Raw genomic sequence first — 18,766 nt, forward strand, 5'->3', positions numbered from 1 at the left:
TTTTAAATGGCATCATTCACAGCCCTCTTGGAGCCTCGGCTTTATTTTCACGTGGATGTTCTTGTGCACACGCGCGTCACTTTTTGTTTTTAAAGACCATGAAAAATTTGAGCTCAGTGACTTTGGGTTTTTTTCCCGCACTGAAATAAAAATTATGTTTACAGAGAAAAACACAGCCTTTACATGGGTTTTTAAAGAAAAATAGTAACCCTGCCGAGGAAAAGGACAGGAAGAATATTGTGTCCATATAGATCATAAACTGGAACAGTAAAAACGTCTGGCAGGCGGTAATTGCTGGCCAGCTGCAGGGATTATAGCCCCGTGAGCTGTGCTCAGGGCAGTGTGCCAGGACACTGGCAACCAGAGGCAGGCCTGGACCAGCATGGCCCTCAGTGCGGTTGACGGGGGCCTGAGAGCACACACAAGGGGGTGACCACAGAGTGGAAGGGCAGGGTTCCTGCACTGGCTAAGCCCTCTCAGAGCACCAAGTCTTGAGGTCCCCTCTCGCTGCTGCCTCTGTTGGAGCCAGGCTGCCAGCTTGGGGACAGATGGTGGCAGTCATGGGGATGACCTCTGGCTACATTCCTGGGCAGGAGAAGGATCGTTGGCCTTTAGAGTCATGTATTCCCCTGCAAAAGCCAGAGAACACATCCGATGGGTGAGGAGCTAGCAGGAACCCCCGGCCCAGTGCTTTGGGGACTGTCAGTGTCTTGGGCCAGAGAGAGGGAGGGAAAGAGTACAGGTGCTGCCTGCCTTCTGCCCACTCATATGTTTCCTTCTAGTCCTTGGCAAAACATCAAAAACCAAAATGAAACAAACCAGCGGTGGGGTGGGCTGTTGGGCACGAGGGCAGGGTGGGTCCCTCATCTTACTTGCTTCCTCCATCCCTGTCCTCGTTGCCCACTGGCTCCCACCCAGCGCTCCAGTGTCTGACAGTTAAGCTTTTATTGGACCATCTAGTAACAAGCAGACTTTCCAAGAAGCGGAGGGTGAATGGGTGGAGGCGTTGGGTGTGGAGCTGCTGAAAGACGGCAGAACAGTCAGTCTGTCATCCTGCCTTCAGTCTTTCCTGAGCGCTCACACCCGGTCGAGCTGGGGCACCTGAAGATGGAACAGGCCTGCCCTCAGGGAGCTGTGAGTCTGGCCACAAGTGAGGTTTTAAAATACAGGTTTTAGTGTTGTTCAAGTATGGGGAGGCCAGCAGGTCAGTAGACAACTGCCATTGAAAAGATAACTTGCTACTCACAGTTCCCAAGGGGAGGGGCCTGCCATGCCACACAGGGAAGCACCAGGGCAGTCAGGAGGCAGAGGGAGCAGGGAGCAAGGGGAAATTGTGGACAAGAGCCCTTATGGTGGTTTCCATGGGAAGGAACGGGTGAGACAGGGTAAGCAGGCTAAACAGACTTAGGATTAGCTAGTCTCAATCATTTCAGTGGGCTCAGGTTGTCTCTGGTTGTCTGGTACCCAGCCCTGGGGTGACTGGGACAGGGGAACAGTGGCCTAGAGTGTGAGAGCCCCATAAAGGAGGTGGTGGGGGTATGGGCTCTGGGTTGGTTAGTTTGCATACGGAAGATGTACTTGCAGAGGTGTCATTTGCTTGCTCTAGGACTTGGCTGGCCCTGGGAGGGGCAGTCCCTCCAGGGTCAACAAGGGCCCAGATGTCAAAGCATCAAAACTTGAGGTTAACACAGGTGCACACAGTGCCAGCAGGAAAGGGAAAATTGCTCCTGTGTGGGAGGAATCCCAGCTGAAGTGCTGAGGGCCTTCTGAGGAGACACAGCTTCCTGCCTTGGTCTGGTTTGGTTTTTGAAGGGGCATGGCGAAGAGGGAGGGAGTCTCAATGGGAAGAAGGACTTTGGCTGAGACAGCAAAAATGTGATGTGTGGCAGTTAGGGGTGAAGTTGGCTGCAGGCAAGGAGCCCTGCTTGGACGGAGGCCCAGGATGGGAAGGTGTCAAGGGCTTAGCAGCAGGGAAAGCAGTTGGGGCACTCAACTGGGGCCCAAGTCGCTCTGGAATGCCACGGGAGGCATTTGGATTTCCTTCTGTATGAGCTGGCCAGAGCTGTGTTGCCCTCCAGGAGTCCTAATGAATTCATAGACTCATACAGAATGCCTATGCTTGCCATATATCATAGTCTCCGAACTTAATTAACGAGTTAGGATGCTGACGTAAATTTATTCTGAATGAAAAGAAGAAATCCACTGTGGCAGAGGCTGAAAACTCAGTGCCTCCCGGGCCTGCAGGTACAGTCAGTGAGTGGAAAGGACTCTGGGGACAGCAGGGGACAGCCATGCCCCAACTTGAGCAGCAACGGCCTCTGAGCTCCAGGAGATGACATCATGGGAATGGGGTTCAGAGTTGCCAGATTTCCCTAGTGTTCAAGAAAGGCTGGAAATGCAGATTCTTGTGACATCTCCTGAGCTTTGAGAAATCACCTGGTAACTCGGCAGTGCCTTAACTAAGCTCTTCCTTTCCTCTCAGCACCGGGAAAGGCACTGGGAGGCCTGTCCCCAAATGGACGTGTGGTGGCCTCTTTCTGCTCTGCGCCTGTCACCCCAATTCAACTGGGAGTGCCAAAGAGGAAATGGGATGATTACAAGGTGTGCCTTATTGGGGAAACTGAGGCACACCAGGTCAGGGGTCAGATCTGACATCCAAAGACCTTCCCTGCGGTCTTGAGTGAGCCATCCTGCCATGCTTCATCTGCATGTCCTTGTTGGGAAAACCCATTCATTCGGCAAATATTGAGTGTTTGCTCTGTGAGGGGCCAAGACAAACACTTCGCATACAAAAGCAGAAAATTTGATGGGACGCTGTCTAAAACTGTATTGTTATTGTAATGATTTTTCAGCAGAACAAAAACTAGAAGGTGCCGTGATCAGTTGCTTCTTTGGCTGTCCCCGTGTGGGTGAAGTTTCTCGCGACGACGTTCTGGCAGCACATAGGAAATCCTGTTGATTGACAGGGTGGGTGGGTGGGGGCAGGCACCAGGCTCTCCCGCCCATGCCACCTGGTCTGGTTCTCTCCGTGTCCCAGGCTGTGAGTTCAGTGGCCTTCTTGACCCTGGTGGCCGCCCAGCACCTGGTGTGGTGCCGGCAGAGAGCAGGGATCCCGCAGATGAGTGAATCACGTGTGGCAATGTCTAGTTTCGGTAGACAAGATTTTAGCCACAGCGACCGTAGATGAAGCTACAGTATGATCACGCACGTAAAAATGAAAGTTAAGAGAGTGGGGACAAACGGAATTTGGAAAATGACCTGACATTACGATGACATCATTATCGGATCAGTGCTTTTTGTATTGGTTTCACAATGATCCAGCAAGAGCTGAGAGATCTCCCTCCAGCCTGACAGGCTCGTTGGGTGCCATGCCCCGCGGGGCTTGGGTGTGTGCTGGGATGGACGCAGGGTGTGGAGGGAGGGCAGGCGGGGTGGTGTTCCGCGGATGGCCATCTGCGGGGTGGTTACACTGTGCTGGGGGAGTCCGTGCTCGTAGAAAACAAGCCTGCACTCACAGTGCTTGAAGCGGCTGCCCTGTGTGTGCTTACTGTCGTCTACGTCCCCACCACCTCCCACCCACACGACAGGTCCGGACTGTGAATTCTAGACACCTTGTGCACTAAGAGATCATGGTACCCTTCTTTTAATTACAAATAAAGACAATAGTAAAGCATCAAATTATGTTTAAGAAAGTCTATTAATATAAAATTTTAAAACATTTGCTGTTTCCCCTCTCTCCTCGAGTGATTGATGGATAGATATCCTCACCTCACTGGTGTCCAAAGCACAGGTTTGCCCTGCCTGTTTGGTAACAAAGCACTGTGTGTGCATGCCTGTGTATGCGTGCACATATGTGTGTGCATGTGGGCATGCATGTGCGTGTGAAATGTTCTTTCAGAAATCAACATGAAGGTCGGAGGCGTTCAAAGGCAGGAGGCTTCCAAGCCCAGGACTGTGGAGCATCACGGGGCACAGGGGTGACCTCTGACAGGCCAGGCTCTTGGCAGTCTGCAGCCACGGGATTCTGACTGTGGGGGTTGCCTGTGGGGACAGTCCCACACTGCTTTATAAACTGCTGTGAAGAAGACCGGGGTTTGCCCTGACACAGCTGCCTCGGAGCGAAACGCAGCAGCTGTCCACAGGGCCCAGGGTTGCAGGCAGGGTGTGGAGAAGGTTGCAGGAGGAGAAGACCTCCGTGTGGAACCGCAGGGGGACTGAGCTGGGCTGAAAGTAATGACCTGCCTGTGAATCTGACAGGAGCACCGGGTTAGCATCGCCTCCTTCTTGAGGATGTCCTTTTGAAATATGTTCTAGGATATTGCTCTCATCCTATTAATTATGTCACAAACTTATTAAAGCTGAATAATTAATGATCGTGGGGCACTTGGAATGATAAAATGCCATGTAAATGTTAACGGATAAAAATTACTCTGTGTATCAAATAGATGCGCTGTTTTGAATATATGCCATGGTGGGAAGGTTAATTTCCACAAGAGCTGAAGAGCTTTCTGTTGGGCTGTATTCAGAAACGTGTGATATCTTATTATCTTAACCTCATTTCAGGAGGCTCGAGCATTCTGTGTTCTGATGTATTCGAACGGCAAATGTCTGCTTAGAATTTTGAGCTCTGGAAATGAAGTTGCCTATTGGATTTTGGTAAAAATTGTGTCTGCTTGCTTCTCTCTAGCCGGAGGCAGTTTGGGCCCAAAGCTAAGGAAGAGGTCAAGATCATTGAGCACCAAACGCAGACCCTTCGGCTGATGCCGCACCTGGCCACGGCCTTGGCCCTGACCTTCGCCAGCAGGTGAGATGGGTCTCAGGGTTTGCCCTCTGGAGGTGAGTGTGAGGCCCTGGTGTTAGTAAGGAGTGAGAGGAGAGAGAGCCAGAGGCTTCATTTTCTACCTGCAAGCAGGAAAGCATCTGTGGTTAAGATGCAGGGCTCGGCTTAAAAGTGATGTTTGGCTCTTGGTTGTCTGTATATCCAGATGAATGGGATCCACAGCAAATTTGAGAAGACTCGAACCAGTGTTTCTCCAGCATTTCTGAAAGAAAGAAACTTAAATGGTTCAAATTTCTCTACCTCTGTAAAGGTTCTAAGTTACAGTAAAGTTTTCAAAAATAGGTCAAGGTGTGTGCACTTGAGGGAGGTAGGTGTCAGGCTATTGAATGAAACAGCAGTAACAGTACCGTAAATTCACATGGAAATTCACATTTTACAGCAGGTTTTGTCTATGCTTCTCCACTCTTCCTCCTCGAGGCCCTAGGAGGTGGCCTGGGCAGTTATGTGTCGCCACTGTATTCTAAAGACCAGAAAATTGGAGAATGCCTAAAATCACAGGGTCCAGGAGCAGGTGGGCTGGGATGTAACTCCAAACTTTGGATGTTGATCCTCTGTTCTTTCCTCCCTGTGCAACCCTGCTTCTCAGTGATAAGGACAAGAATTAATTTCTGAATAATTTAGAATTGATGTGTGTTTGAAATTTCCTGCACCCCTCAGTAAGCCCGTGCCAGGGTTTATAAAAAGATGGTCACGGGAGAGACCGTAGTCAGTGTGCTGGGCTTGTGGGGCTGCCTAGCTGCTGCTGGCCTGGCTGGGACGGGCTCGCTGGGCACAGCTCTGCTCTTACTGCCGTCAAGCCTGGAATCCCAGGGTGCACGAACAGCGAATCCTGCAGACTGAGCTTCAGGAACAACACTAAGGGAGATCCAAGCCACCTGGAAAAATACGTAAATTACTTACAGCCAACATTTCACTTACAATGTTTTTGAGGTTTAATTTGCATACAGTGAAATGCACAGATTTTAGTGTATTGTGTGATGAGTTTTGACAACCACATCAACTTGTGTAATGAACACTCAAACCAAATATAAAACATTTCCATCACCCCAGAAAGTTCCCTCGGGCCCCTTTGCCATTGGCCCCCACCTCACCCCCAAGGCAGAGGCAACCTTTCTGATTTCTACCTCCGTAGCTTGATTTTGTCTGTTCCTGAACTTCATATAAATGGAATCATACAGGAGGTATTTTTTTGTGTTCAGTTTATTTCATTCAACGTAACGTCTTGATGTTTGTCAATGTTGTTGGTGGTTTGTTCATTTTTATTGCTGGGTAGTAGCATTAAAAGAATAAATCACAATTTTTTAATCCATCCTCTCACTGATGGACATTTGGGTTGTTTCCACACTCTTAGCTACTATGAATAAGCCACAGTGAATAGTCTTGCAGAGTCTTTCATTTTTCTTAGGGTAAAAACGTAGAGAGGAGGTGCAGGGTAATTGGGGACATGTTTGTCTAGTTTTATAAGAAACTTCCAGCTTTTCATTTTACACTCTCTCGGGCGATGTATGAGAGTTCCAGCTGCCCTGTATCCTGACCGACGTTTGTTCCATCTCTTTCGCAATTTGATCCAGACTAAGCGGTATGAAATGGTATCTCATTGCAGCTAAATTCATACTTACCTGGTGGCTGATGATGTTGAGAACTTTTTCCTGTGCTCATTGGCCATCGTGTATTTCCTTCACAAGGGATCTTTAAGTCCCTTGCACATTTTTCTAAATTGTGCTCTTTGCCTTTTTACTGACTTATAAGAGTTGTTTATATATTCTGAAAGCAAGTTCTTTGTCAGATTTACCTATTGTAGATATTTTCATCCATTCCGGGTTTTGTCTTTTCATTTTCTTAGTGACACTTTTTGGTGAGCAGAAAATTTTAATGTTGATTACGTCTAATTTACCCATTATTTTTCTTTTCTGAAGAGTGCTTTCTGTGTCCTCTGTAAGACATCTTCATAACCATAGCTTTATAGCAAGTCTTGAGATCAGGTATTGGGGCTGACCTTACAGAAATAAAAAGGAATATAAGGGAATATTATGAACAAGAATGTGCCCAAAATTAGATAACCTATAAAAAATGGACAACAAAAGTACCAACTACCAAAACTGAATAAAGAATAAACAGAAAATCTGAACAGACCTATAGCAACTACAGAGATTGGATTAGTAATTTTAATCCTTCTAAAATTTAGAAGAGGAGGGAACACTTTCCAACTTATTCTATGAGGCTACAATACTCAATACCCAAATGAGGCAAAGATATTAGAAGGAAACTCTAGACCAAAATAACCTATGAATATCAATGTAAAAATCTTCAACAAAATGCTAGCAAACTGAATCCAGCAACATATAAAAAAAATTATACACCATGACCATGATACACCATGACCAAGTGAGATTTATCCCAAGAATGTGAGGTCGGTTTGACATACAAAAATCAACCAATGTAACATACCATATTAATAGAAGAGGTGAAAAAACCCCACGTGATCATCTCTACATATGTGGAAAAAGCATTTGACAAAATCCAGCACCCTTTTATCATAAAAGACTCTCAAAAATCTAGGATAGAAGGGAACTTCTTCTATCTCATAAAAGTCATCTATAAAAATTCTACAGTTCTATGTAATCATATGTAATAGTAAAAGATTGAGTGGTTTCTCCTTAAAATCAGGAACAAGATAAGGATGTCTCTGCTCTCTCTACATCTATTCCCCGTTATGTTGAATGATCTAGCAAGGACAAGCAGGCAAGAAAAATAATGAGGCATATAGATTGGAGAGGAAGTAGTGAAACTATCTCTATTTATAGATGATGACGTGGTGTTGTAAATAGAAAATCCTAAGGAATCCCCAAAAAGTTTGTTAAAACTAATAAACAAGTTCAGCAAGATTATAGGATACAAGATCAATATACAAAAATCAATTGTATTTTTATATCCTAGCTATGAATAATCCAAAAATGAAATGAGGTCAAACAATTCCATTAACAATAGCATCAAAAAAGAATAAAATACTTAGGGGTAAATTTAACAAAAGAAGTTAAAGAAGATGTGAATATTTGGAAAGGTGTCCCATGTTTATAGATCAGATGACTTAAGATTGTTAATATGGCAATACTCCTCTAATTAAAGTACAGATTCAGTGCAATCTTTATCAAAATCCCAGAAGCCTGTTTTTCAGAAATTGACAAGCTGATTTTAAAAATTTGAACACATGGAACAAAAAGGAGCCCGGATAGCCAAAACAGTCTTGAAAAAGGAGAAAGAGTTGGAAGACATACACTTCTCTATTTGAAAACTTACTACAAAGCTCCAGTAGTCAAGACAGTGTGGTATTGGCATAGGACAGACAAATAGATCAATGGAATAGAATTGAGAAGACAGAAATAAAGCCCTAAATTTATGGTCAGCTGATTTTTGACAAAGGTGCTAAGACAATTTAATGGGCAAAAGAATAGTCTTTTCAACAAGTGGTGCTGGTGGAACTGGATATCCACATGCAAAGGAATGAAGTTGGACCCCTCCCTCACTCCGTCCATTGCAATTAGCCCAAAATGAAGCACAGACCTAAATATAAGAGCTAAAAGAATAAAACTCTTAGAGGAAAACAGGAGTAAATCTTCACGACCATGGGTTAGGCAATAGTTTCTTAGATATAACACCAAAAGCGTTAAGTGACAAAAGAAAAAAATAGACAAATTGAATTTTATCAGAAGTAAAATCTGTTTGTGTTTCAAAACACACCATCAAGAAAATTAAAAGACGATCCACAGAATAGGAGAAAATATTTGCAAATCATATGTGTGATAAGGGACTTGCGCGTAGAACTTATAAAAAACTTCTGCAATTCAACAATAAAATGACAAATAACCCAACTGAAAAATGGACAAAGATCTGAATAAACATTTCTCCAAATAAGAGATACAAATGGTCAATAAACACCTGAAAAAATGCCAAAAATCATTATTCCTTAGGGAACTGCAAATCAAAACAACACTGAGTTATCACTTTGCATCCACCAAGATGGCTATAATTAACAAGATATTAACAAGCGTTGGTGAAGATATGATGAAATGGAACCGTCATACATTGCTGGAGGGAATGTAAAATGGTACAGCCACTTTGGAAAACAGTTTAGCAGTTTTTCCAAAGATTAAACATGAAATTACCATGACCCAGCAATTCCACTCCTAGGTACATAATGCAAGAGAAATGAAACCAGCTGTGCATACCAAAACTTGTACATGAACGTTCATAGCAACATTATTCATAACACCCAAAACATGGAAACAATCCAAATGTCTATCAACTAAGACATGGATAAACAAATGTGGTATATCCACACAGTGGAATATTATTTGGCGATAAAAAGGAATGAAGTACCAATATGTGCTACAGCAGGAGTGGACCTTGAAAACATTATGCCCAGTGAAAGAAACTAGTCACAAAGATCATACTGCATGATTCCATTGGTATAAAATTTCCAGAATAGTTGTATTCAGAGAGACAGAAAATAGAGCAGTGGTTGCCACAGACTAGAGGGTAGAAGAGGGAGTGAGGAGCGATTGCTAATGGGTTTGGGGTTTCTTTATGAGGTGATGAAATGTTCTAAAATTAGAGGCTAATGGTTGCATAACTCTGTAAATAATCTTAAAACCACTGAATTATACATTTTCAAAGTGTGAATGCTGTGGTATGTGAAATATATCTCAATAAAACTGTTGAAAAAGAAAGAGAAAGAAATCATGTCACGCGAGTCATCTAAGTCTGTTCTTTTTCAAAATCATCTTGGCTATTCCAGGTCTTTTGCATTTCCACATGCAATTTTGAATCTGCTCATCAGTTTTCTTGCCCAAAACACCCTGCTCGGGTTTATTTGTGATTGCATTATCTATAAAGCAATTCAGGCAGTATTGGGTCTTTCAAAACCCAAAAGATGGTGTATATCTCTTCATTAATATAGGTCTTTAATTTTTCTTAGCAGTATTTTATAATTCATAGTCTAGAGATCTTTCACTTTTTTTGCTAAATTTATTCAAATGGAACAGCTTTTTAAATTTAATTACCAATTGTTAATATCATATGGAAATGTAAGTAATTTCTGTATGTTGGCCTTGTATCCTATATTCTCACTAAATTCATTTATTAGATTTAGTAGTTTCTTTACAGACCCTTTAGATTTTCTGTATACACAATCATATTACAAGTGAATAAAGAGAGTTTTATTTCTTCCTTGCCAATATTTATGCTTTTTTCCCCCTTTTTCTTGCCTTCTTGGACTGGCTGGAACCTCCACTACAGTATTGAACAGCAATGGAAAGAGTGGACATCCTTATTTTGTTCCTGATTCATCTGTACCAGTCTTCCTCTGTTTTCTATGTGAGATGCTGCCACAGCACAACTTGATGAGTGGTGTGTAGGTCCACACTCAGAATCTGAATGCATGAACCCCAAGCCACTGAAATGGAGCACGCAAACTTAACCACTATGCCACTGGACCAGCCCCAGTCTGAGAATCTTTTAACGTTTGGCTCATTTTTATTTACTGTAATTCCTAATATAGTTAAGTCTGCCATTTTGCTACTTGCTTCACATTTGTTCTATCTTTTCTTGGTTTCTTCATTTTCCCTTTCTTTCCTTTTTTGGGGGTTTTAGAGTATTTTTTAGTATTTCTTTTTATCTCCTCTCTTTGCTTCTACCTGGACTTTTTTCTTTTTCTTTTTCCTCGTGAATACTTTAACTATCGTAATATGCATCCGTATCTTGCCAGTGTCCACCTTGAATTGATATTATACCACTTTGTCTATTATATAATCTTACAAGAATGTAATCCCATTTATCCCTTTCTATCCTTTGTGCTACTGTTGTCATATATGTTACCTCTCTTTACATTGACAACTCCATAGTACATCGCTATTTTTTTCTTTTAAGCAATCAATTGCCTTTTTAATTTAAACATTTTACTTGAAAAATTTTAGTCTTACAAAATAAGTGGAAAGAATATAGAAAGGTCCCCTATAGCCTTCACTCAGCTCCTCTAATGTTACCATCCTACACGAGCATGGTACAATGATCAAAACTAGAAAGTTAACGTCAGTACATTATTAATTATCCAAATTTGATTTGAATTCCCCCCGTCTTTCCACTCACGTCCTTTTCCTGATCTAGGATCCAACTTTGCAATTAGTTTTCTGAGCTCCTTAGAGTCCTCAAATCTGTGGAAGTTCCTCAGTCCTTTCTTGTTGTCACTTTAGCACTTAAGGACAGTCCTGGCCAGGTATTTGGTTTGGACTGTATGACATTTTCTCATGAATGACTAAGGTTATGGATATTTGGGAGGAAAAAACACAAAATGATGAGCTCTTATCACGTCATATTTAGGTATCCTGATATCAATGTGTCTTATTCGTGATGATGATAATCCTGATCACTTGGTTAAGGTGCATCAGCCAGGCTTCTCCAGTGAAGAGTTATTGTTTTTCCCTCTCCAAACTCTGTTCTTTAGAAGCAAGTCATGAGTCTCACCTACACTCAAGGGGAGGAAAGTTGAGCTCCACCCCCTGGAGGGAAGAGCGTCGAAGATTTGTGGAAATATGTTAAAACCATCACAGTAATTAGTAAATATTTTGAGGAAAATACTTTGAGGCTATACAAACATTGTGCTTCTCCTCAAACTCATAACCAATAATTTAAGCATTGATCAATGGGTCTAACCTGTAGCAATTATTACTGTGGTGTTATAATGATGATTTTCTATTTCCCTACACACACACAGAAATTCTTCTGTAAGGAAGAGTTGTTTCTTTCATTAATTTAATAATTTATTTATATCAGTATGAACTGATGGACTTTTATCTTATTCTTTGGGTTACAATTCATTATTGTTTTATTTATTTAGTTGCTGTGACAGCGGTGGCCATGGGAACTCTTGTAGGTTAACTCATATGTCCTTTTTTTGATCCCTTTGCTCAGCCCGTGCTAAGTCCGTTTTCTTTTTTAGCTTCAAACTCTGAATTAACTCCCTTGGCTGTGGACAAGACTGCTTCATCTTTTTCACCTGAATTCTTTTATGAATAATATGTACAGAAAATGCCTAACTAGTGCATAAAGTTTTATTCACATTTTTGATTGAGATGCTGGTTCTTTTTTTCTCCCACCCCAGCTGTGCTACCAATTTCTTCTGGGAAACTCAAGGTTGGTCCCTGTTTTCCACAAAAAGTACAGTGATGGTACAGCCTGAATATTCTAATAAAGTATCAATTAAGGAAATTCTGTTGACAGACCATGTGTTCTTATATTAGTCTGGAAAATATGGTCACATAGGCATGACATAAGCTGAATTACAGAGTAGATCACGTGTCATCCATATGGAGAGTAATACTTCATACAGCAAGCATCACCTAGGGCAGAGTTGTCAAATACCCAATGTGTAGGTCACCACTGCCGCTTTTCATCCTTTGCCCGTAGCAGACATCAGCGAGTGGTCACAATTCTTTTTCCCACTGAACTCACTCCTATATCCTTTTGATGTGCCCTTTGTTTCTTTAGCACTTCCTTACCCTATGACCACAGAAGATGTTCCGGGGTCATATTGTATTTGTCCTGCCCCAGCCCGGGAATCCTTGGTTCCTTTTATTGGAGAATGGTATTTGGAGGCTAAGATCTGAGTGCTTGGTGTGCTAACTCTTACTGGGGTGTCATTGTTTCTAGTCCTCCTCAGAGGACATGGCTAGGAAATGTATGTAATGTATCAGTATATACAGTAAAATTTTAAAAATGAGTTCATATTGATACCTCTGACTCTGCTCTAGCACCACAGGATTTATTCTAGCATTTTCTCCTTTCCTTATTTGTAACTTTTTTCTCTGACTGTGAGAAATCTAACTCTCCTTAATGATAATACATTTTGTTTTTTGAGGAAGATTAGCCCTGAGCTAACATCTGGTGCCAATCCTCCTCTTTCTGCCGAGGAAGACGGGCTTTGAGCTAACATCCGTGCCCATCTTCCTCTGTTTTACGTGGGACACCTATCACAGCATGGCTTGACAAACAGTGCCACGTCTGCACCCGGGATCCAAACTGACGAACTCTGGGCTGCGGAAGCCGAACGTGCGAACTTAACCGCTGTGCCACCGGGCTGGCCCCATGATAATACATTTTCTTATTTGACCGTAGTGTGCATGTCATACTGAAATTAGTTTCAGAATTGCAAATCCTTACCACCGTGAGAAAAACAGTTACCACCCGGAGTACACTGCTAGTGTATAGTTGTTTTTTTCTTTCGCCTTTCAATATCTACTCAAACCACTGTTTTCCCAAGGTTTTTAGGTTAGCTCCTTTCTCGTCTGCTTCAGTGTGGTTGGGTCAAACATTTGTACTGCCGTTAGCTTCATTTGTCACCGTCTACCTTCCATCTTGTGTTCCCCTGACATCCTGATTGTTATTGTTGTTTTTAAATTTGTGTACAATACAATTCACTCTTTGTGGCATACGGTTCTATGGGTTTTGATAAAGGCATAGAGTTGCGCGTCTCCACTCCAATATCAAACCAAGTTGTTTCATCACATCCTGCATTTCCTCGTGCTGCCCTTTGTAGTCAACTCCTCTTCATACTCTCCCCCTCTGGCAACCTGTTGTTCACATCTATAGTTTTTCCTTTTCCAGAACATCATATAAATGGAACTGTACGCTATTTAGTCTTTTGGGTCTGGCTTCTTTCACTTAACAAAATGCATTTCAGATTCACCCATGTTGTTGGGTGAGTCAATAGTTTCTTACTTTTTATTGCTGACTAGTATTCCAGTGTGTGGATGTGCCACAGGTTGTTTATCTATTCACCTGTGGAGGGACATACAGATTGTTTCCAATTTCTGATGATTATGAATAACACCGCTATAAACAACCCTCTACAAGTTTTCATGTAAACAAAAGTTTTTGATTCACTTGGCGAGTACATAAAAGTGGGATTGGTGAGTCGTATGGTGTGTTTTTAACTTTCTAAGAAATTGCTAAACTGTTTTCCAAAGTGGTTGCATCATTTTGTATTTCCACCAGTAATGCATGAGAGTTCCAGCTGCTCTGCATCCCTGCCAGCCACTGGTATCAGGTTTTATTTTTGTTTTTTAATTTTTTTGGCTTTTCTAATGGTTGTGATTCTTATTACCCTAATAGCTAATGATGTTCGGTATCTTTTCATGGGCTTATTTACCACCTGCCTATTTTCTGTGGTGAAGCATCTGTTCAGAGCTTTCACCCGTTTTTAACTCTGGATACTTGTTTCCTTAGTGTTGAGTATGAGAGTTCCTTATATATTCTGGATAGATTTTTTTGTATCATATGTGATTTGCAAATATTTTCTCCCAGTGTGTCATTTTTCCTTTTATTCTTTTAAAAATGTCTTAATCAGAGCAATAGTTTTTAATTTTGATTTGATTTGAAAGCTTTAAATTTTGATTTGTCTTGAAATTGGGTCGTGTGAATTTTCTCCCACTTTGTTTTTCTTTTCCAGAGTTGTTTTGGCTCTTCTCATTCCTTTTTGCCTTTATTTTATACATTTTAGAATCATCCTGTAAATAGCTACAAAGAAGATTGCTGGTATTTTGCTCTGGACTGTGTTGAATCTATAGATCTAATTGGGGAGAATTGACTTCTTAATGTGGAGTCTTACAATTCATGGAACACTGTGTATCTCTCCATTTATTTAGATCTTCTTAGATTTCTATTTTTAGTCTTCAGTGTTTTGTCATTTTCAACATATAGATCCTGCACATATTTTGCTATATTTATACCTAGGTATTTTACCTTTAGGGGGGTACAATTGTTTATTTCTAGTATATAGGGATACTATTTACTTCAGTATATTGATCTATAGTCTTGTGAAATTCTCTTATTCATCCTAGAGGCTTTGTTTGTAGGATTTTTGTGTGTGTGTGTGAGGAAGACTGCTGCTGAGCTAACGTCTGTGCCAGTCCTCCTCTATTTTATGTGGGACACCACCACAGTGTGGCCTGATGAGCAGTGCTAGTTCCGTGCCTGGGATCCGGGCCTGCGAACCCCAGGCCACCAAAGCAGAGCGCGTGAACTTCACTACACCACTAGGCCCGCCCCATGTTTGTAGATTTTAATAGATATATGTCTCTGCAGATTACCTATTTCTTCTTAAATGAGTTTTGATTTGTTTCATCTAATTTGTCAGTTTATTGCAATAGTGTTGGTTGTAGTAGTCTCTTATTGCCCTTTTAACACCTGTGGGACCAGTAGTGATTTCTCCTTTTTCATTCCTGATATTTTGTGTTTTTCTCTCTCTCTCTCTTAAGGTGAGTGGTTGAGTTACTGCTTTGAGATCTTTCTTCTTGCCTAATATAATCATTACATGCTAAAATTTCTCTCTGAGCATTGCTTTACCTGCATCCCTCTGTTTTTGATATGTTGTATTTTCGTTTTCATTTTCATTCAGTTCAAAATAGTTTAAAATCCTCCTGGAGACATCTACTTTGACTGCTTTGGTTATTTAGCAGTGCTGTCATGGTCCAAGAACATCTTTTATATGAATTTTATTCTCTTAAATGTACGGACCAGAATACACACACACACAGAGACATGCGCACGCGTGCGTGCATGTGCATACATAACTTGTTCCGCACTGAGAGGAGCGCGTACCCTGTTATAGCTGGGAGGATAGTTATAAATGTCGGTTGGGCTCAGTTGGTTGCCGGTGCCGGCAGATCATGTACATCTCTACTGATTTTCTGCCTTCCTGTTCATCAATGACTGAGAGAAGAACGTTGGCATTTCCAACTGTAATTATGAATTTGTCTATTTCTTCTTTCAGTTTTTGCCTCAAGTATTTTGAAACTTTTTTTTTTGAGATGCATAGACACATGGAATTGTTATGTCTTCATGGAGAATTGATGCTATTATAATTCTGTAAATTGTCTCTTAATCCCCAAAAATATTCCTTGTCCTAAAGCCTGTCTTATCACATTAATATAGCTACTCCACAGTTCTTCCGTTTAATGTTTTCATGGTATATCTTCATACTTTTATTTTTAATCTACCTATGTTTGTAAACTGGGTTTCTTATAAAACAACATGTATTTGGGTCTTGCTTTTTTGTCCAATTTGAAAATCTCTGACTTTTAACTGGTATGTTTAGACTAATTACATTTAAAATGATTATTGATATTTTTGGATTCAAATCTATATTGATAGCTAATTTTTATTTTTCCCATATGCTTTTTGCTTCTTTTTCCTTTTTTTTATGCCACCTCTTGGGTTAACTGAACATTATTTTTCATTTTATCTCTTTTGTTGATTTATTATTTACACATCTTTTAAAAATATTTTAGTTGTTGACCCAGGATTTGCAGTATACATCTTTGGTGAATCAGAGACTACCTTCAAATAATATTATACTGCTTCGCATGTGGTGTCAGCATCTTAAACAGCGTATTCCCAATTCCTCCCTCCCGTCCTTTTTTGTTGTTGTCACATAATTTACTTTTAAATATGCTACAAACACACGATACATCGCTACTCTTTTTCTTTTACAGAGCTATGTATAAGAGCAATTAAAGATCAGGAACATTGAATTTTCTTTTACCTTCATTTATTTCATTTCTAACACTGTTAATTTCTTTGTGTAGATCCAAGTTTCTAACTGATACCATATTTGTTCTGTCTGAAGAACTTTTAACATTTTTTGTAGAATGGTCTGTTAGCAATGAATTCTCCCCATTTTTTGTTTTTTTGAGAAAGTCTTTATTTCTTCTTCTTTTTTTTGAAAGACATTGCCAATAGATAACAGAATTCTGGGTTGATAGCTTATTTTTCTTTGAACAGTTTAAAGATATCCCTCTATTGTCTTCGTGATTCTTTGGTCTTGTGAAAAAACAGCTATGATTTTTCTGGCTATTTCCTTATATTCCCACTCTAGCTGCTTTTAAGATTTTCTCTTTTTCTTTGGTTTTCAGAGTTTGACTGTGTTGGCCCAGGTGTGGTTTTGTGGTTTTGTGTGTCTGTGCCGTTTGGAGTTTGTTGAGCCCCTGGGATCTGTGGGTTGAAGTTTTTCATCAAATTTGGAAATATTTTGGCCATTATTCCTTTAAATATGTTTTTCTGTCCCATTCTGTCTTTCCTTTCCTTCTGGGTCTCTAATGATACAGATGACAAACTGCTTTGTATTATCCCACATGTCACTGAAATTACGTTCTTTTCTTCCTATCTTCTTTCTCTATGCTTCGGCCTGGATAACGTCCCTGGACCTGCCTTCAAGCTCTCTGTTCCTTTCTTATGCAATGTCCAGTCTGCTAAAAAGTGTTTGTCTCTGGAATTCAGTTCATCAAATCTTCCTGCAGCCTTTGCTCTTTGATAGCTCTTTGGGAAAATATGATTTTTATTTTATCCATTTTTTTTCTTGCTGTTATTACGGGAGCAAAAGTCTCTGGTGTCTTTCCATATCATAAGCCTGTGACATTTCTTTTAACCTTATCTATTCCATCTGAAGTTGTCACGAACTCCCCACAGCACATCCCTCTTCCCATGTACCCCTTTTGGCTTTACCCGTCCAGCCCTGCTTCATCTAAGTCAGATAATTCTTGATACTGAGGTTGGTTCTCAGTTCTCAACCTGAATGCACATTCAGATCATCTGATGTGCTTTTCCAAAGAGGTGGGACCCAGCTCTCCACTGACTCCTCAGCTGCCAGGCAGGGCCAGCTTAGTGAGCAGAGGGCTCGCTTGGTGGGGGCCTCCAAGAGAGGTGATGGCATCCTGTGGAGCCTGCCAGGGCTTTTCTTCCTCCCACCCTCTCCAGAACTCCGCCTTCTGGCAGAGCGGTCCCCTCCTCCCTTTACCACATGGCCTGTGCATCAGGTGCCTTTCCAGGCCCTCGGTACTCAACAGCCAACAGGTCACCCCCCTGCCTGCCTTGTGGCCCAGGTGGCCAGTTAGGATTCCTGTTTTCTGCATTTGGCCGTGGTGCCTATCCTTGGGTGGCTTTTTAACCTCTTCCTGGGGGGCTCAGGGCAGCCACTGCTGAATGCTGATGACTCCCTGCATGCTTCCTGGCTCAGCACCACGCCAGTGGGTGGTTGGTGTCCAGGACTTGCCAGACATGCAAGCAGCGTCACCTCACTGATGCCCTCCATGTTCTTACCCACCAACTGTGAGAGTAGAGGCCCTCCTGTGGTGGTAATAAATGCTTAATAAATATTAGTTGTTGTTGTTGCCATCGCTCCCAAGACTCCTGAAGCTTTTACCCCCAATCCCACCAATTACCACATTCTGGTGATTTTTCCTCCTACATTGAAATCACTCAAAGCCCTCCTTCCCATCCTCCCACCTGGACCCTCCCCAGCTTCCTCTCTTGACTCCCGCTCCCCACATTCAGCCCGGCCCTTGTTAAATCCGTTCTCCACAAGCCGCCATACCTGAAATGGAATCTGAATTCTCACTTACCTGCTGGACCCTCCCTTGGCCTTCCAGTGTCTTCTGTACTGGATAAAACTCAAGTTCCCTTCTAGGGCCCTAGAGCACCATTTCCTGCCTGACCCCACCCTGCCTCCGTCATTCACCCCTCACATCCCAGCCTCCTCCTCCTGGTGGTTCATCGTCATCTTTTGAGATACAGTTCAAGTTGTCATCTTCTCCAAGACACCTTCTCTGAGCCCCTCCTGGAATAAGGAGCTCCCTTATGAGCTTCTTGGAGCAGCATCCTGGGCCTCCTGTTATCACGGCACCATTACTCTTGGTTTGTGGATGTGAATTCTTCAAGTATAGAAATTGTGGATTCTTAATTTGGCATCTCCACGTCTAGAAGCGCCTGATTCTCTGCACAGTTGCTTCAACTGAACTCAGTGAAATCACCTTGTGCAATTACATCGCACTTGACCACGAGGTTGTTTGGAGCTTTGCGTTGGTCTCTGAAGCAGAA

The 18,766-nt window shown here is 41.9% G+C and overlaps 1 protein-coding gene across 9 annotated transcripts in view; it reads left to right on the forward strand.

Moving 5' to 3' along the window:
• ACOXL (acyl-CoA oxidase like) overlaps nucleotides 1–18,766 on the forward strand; it is a 359,669-nt gene that overhangs the window by 163,539 nt on the left and 177,364 nt on the right. For 8 of the 9 annotated variants that reach the window (XM_044772863.2, XM_070511750.1, XM_070511748.1 and 5 more), the window contains one exon: nucleotides 4,688–4,804. The exons of the other annotated variant lie outside the window; for it this stretch is intronic. In XM_044772863.2, the coding sequence (XP_044628798.1) occupies nucleotides 4,688–4,804 (117 nt within the window). The remainder of the gene's footprint in view (nucleotides 1–4,687; nucleotides 4,805–18,766) is intronic. 9 annotated transcript variants of the gene reach the window in all.

The sequence above is a fragment of the Equus asinus genome, chromosome 6 (genome assembly GCF_041296235.1).
Source record: "Equus asinus isolate D_3611 breed Donkey chromosome 6, EquAss-T2T_v2, whole genome shotgun sequence".
NCBI classification, from domain to species: domain Eukaryota; kingdom Metazoa; phylum Chordata; class Mammalia; order Perissodactyla; family Equidae; genus Equus; species Equus asinus.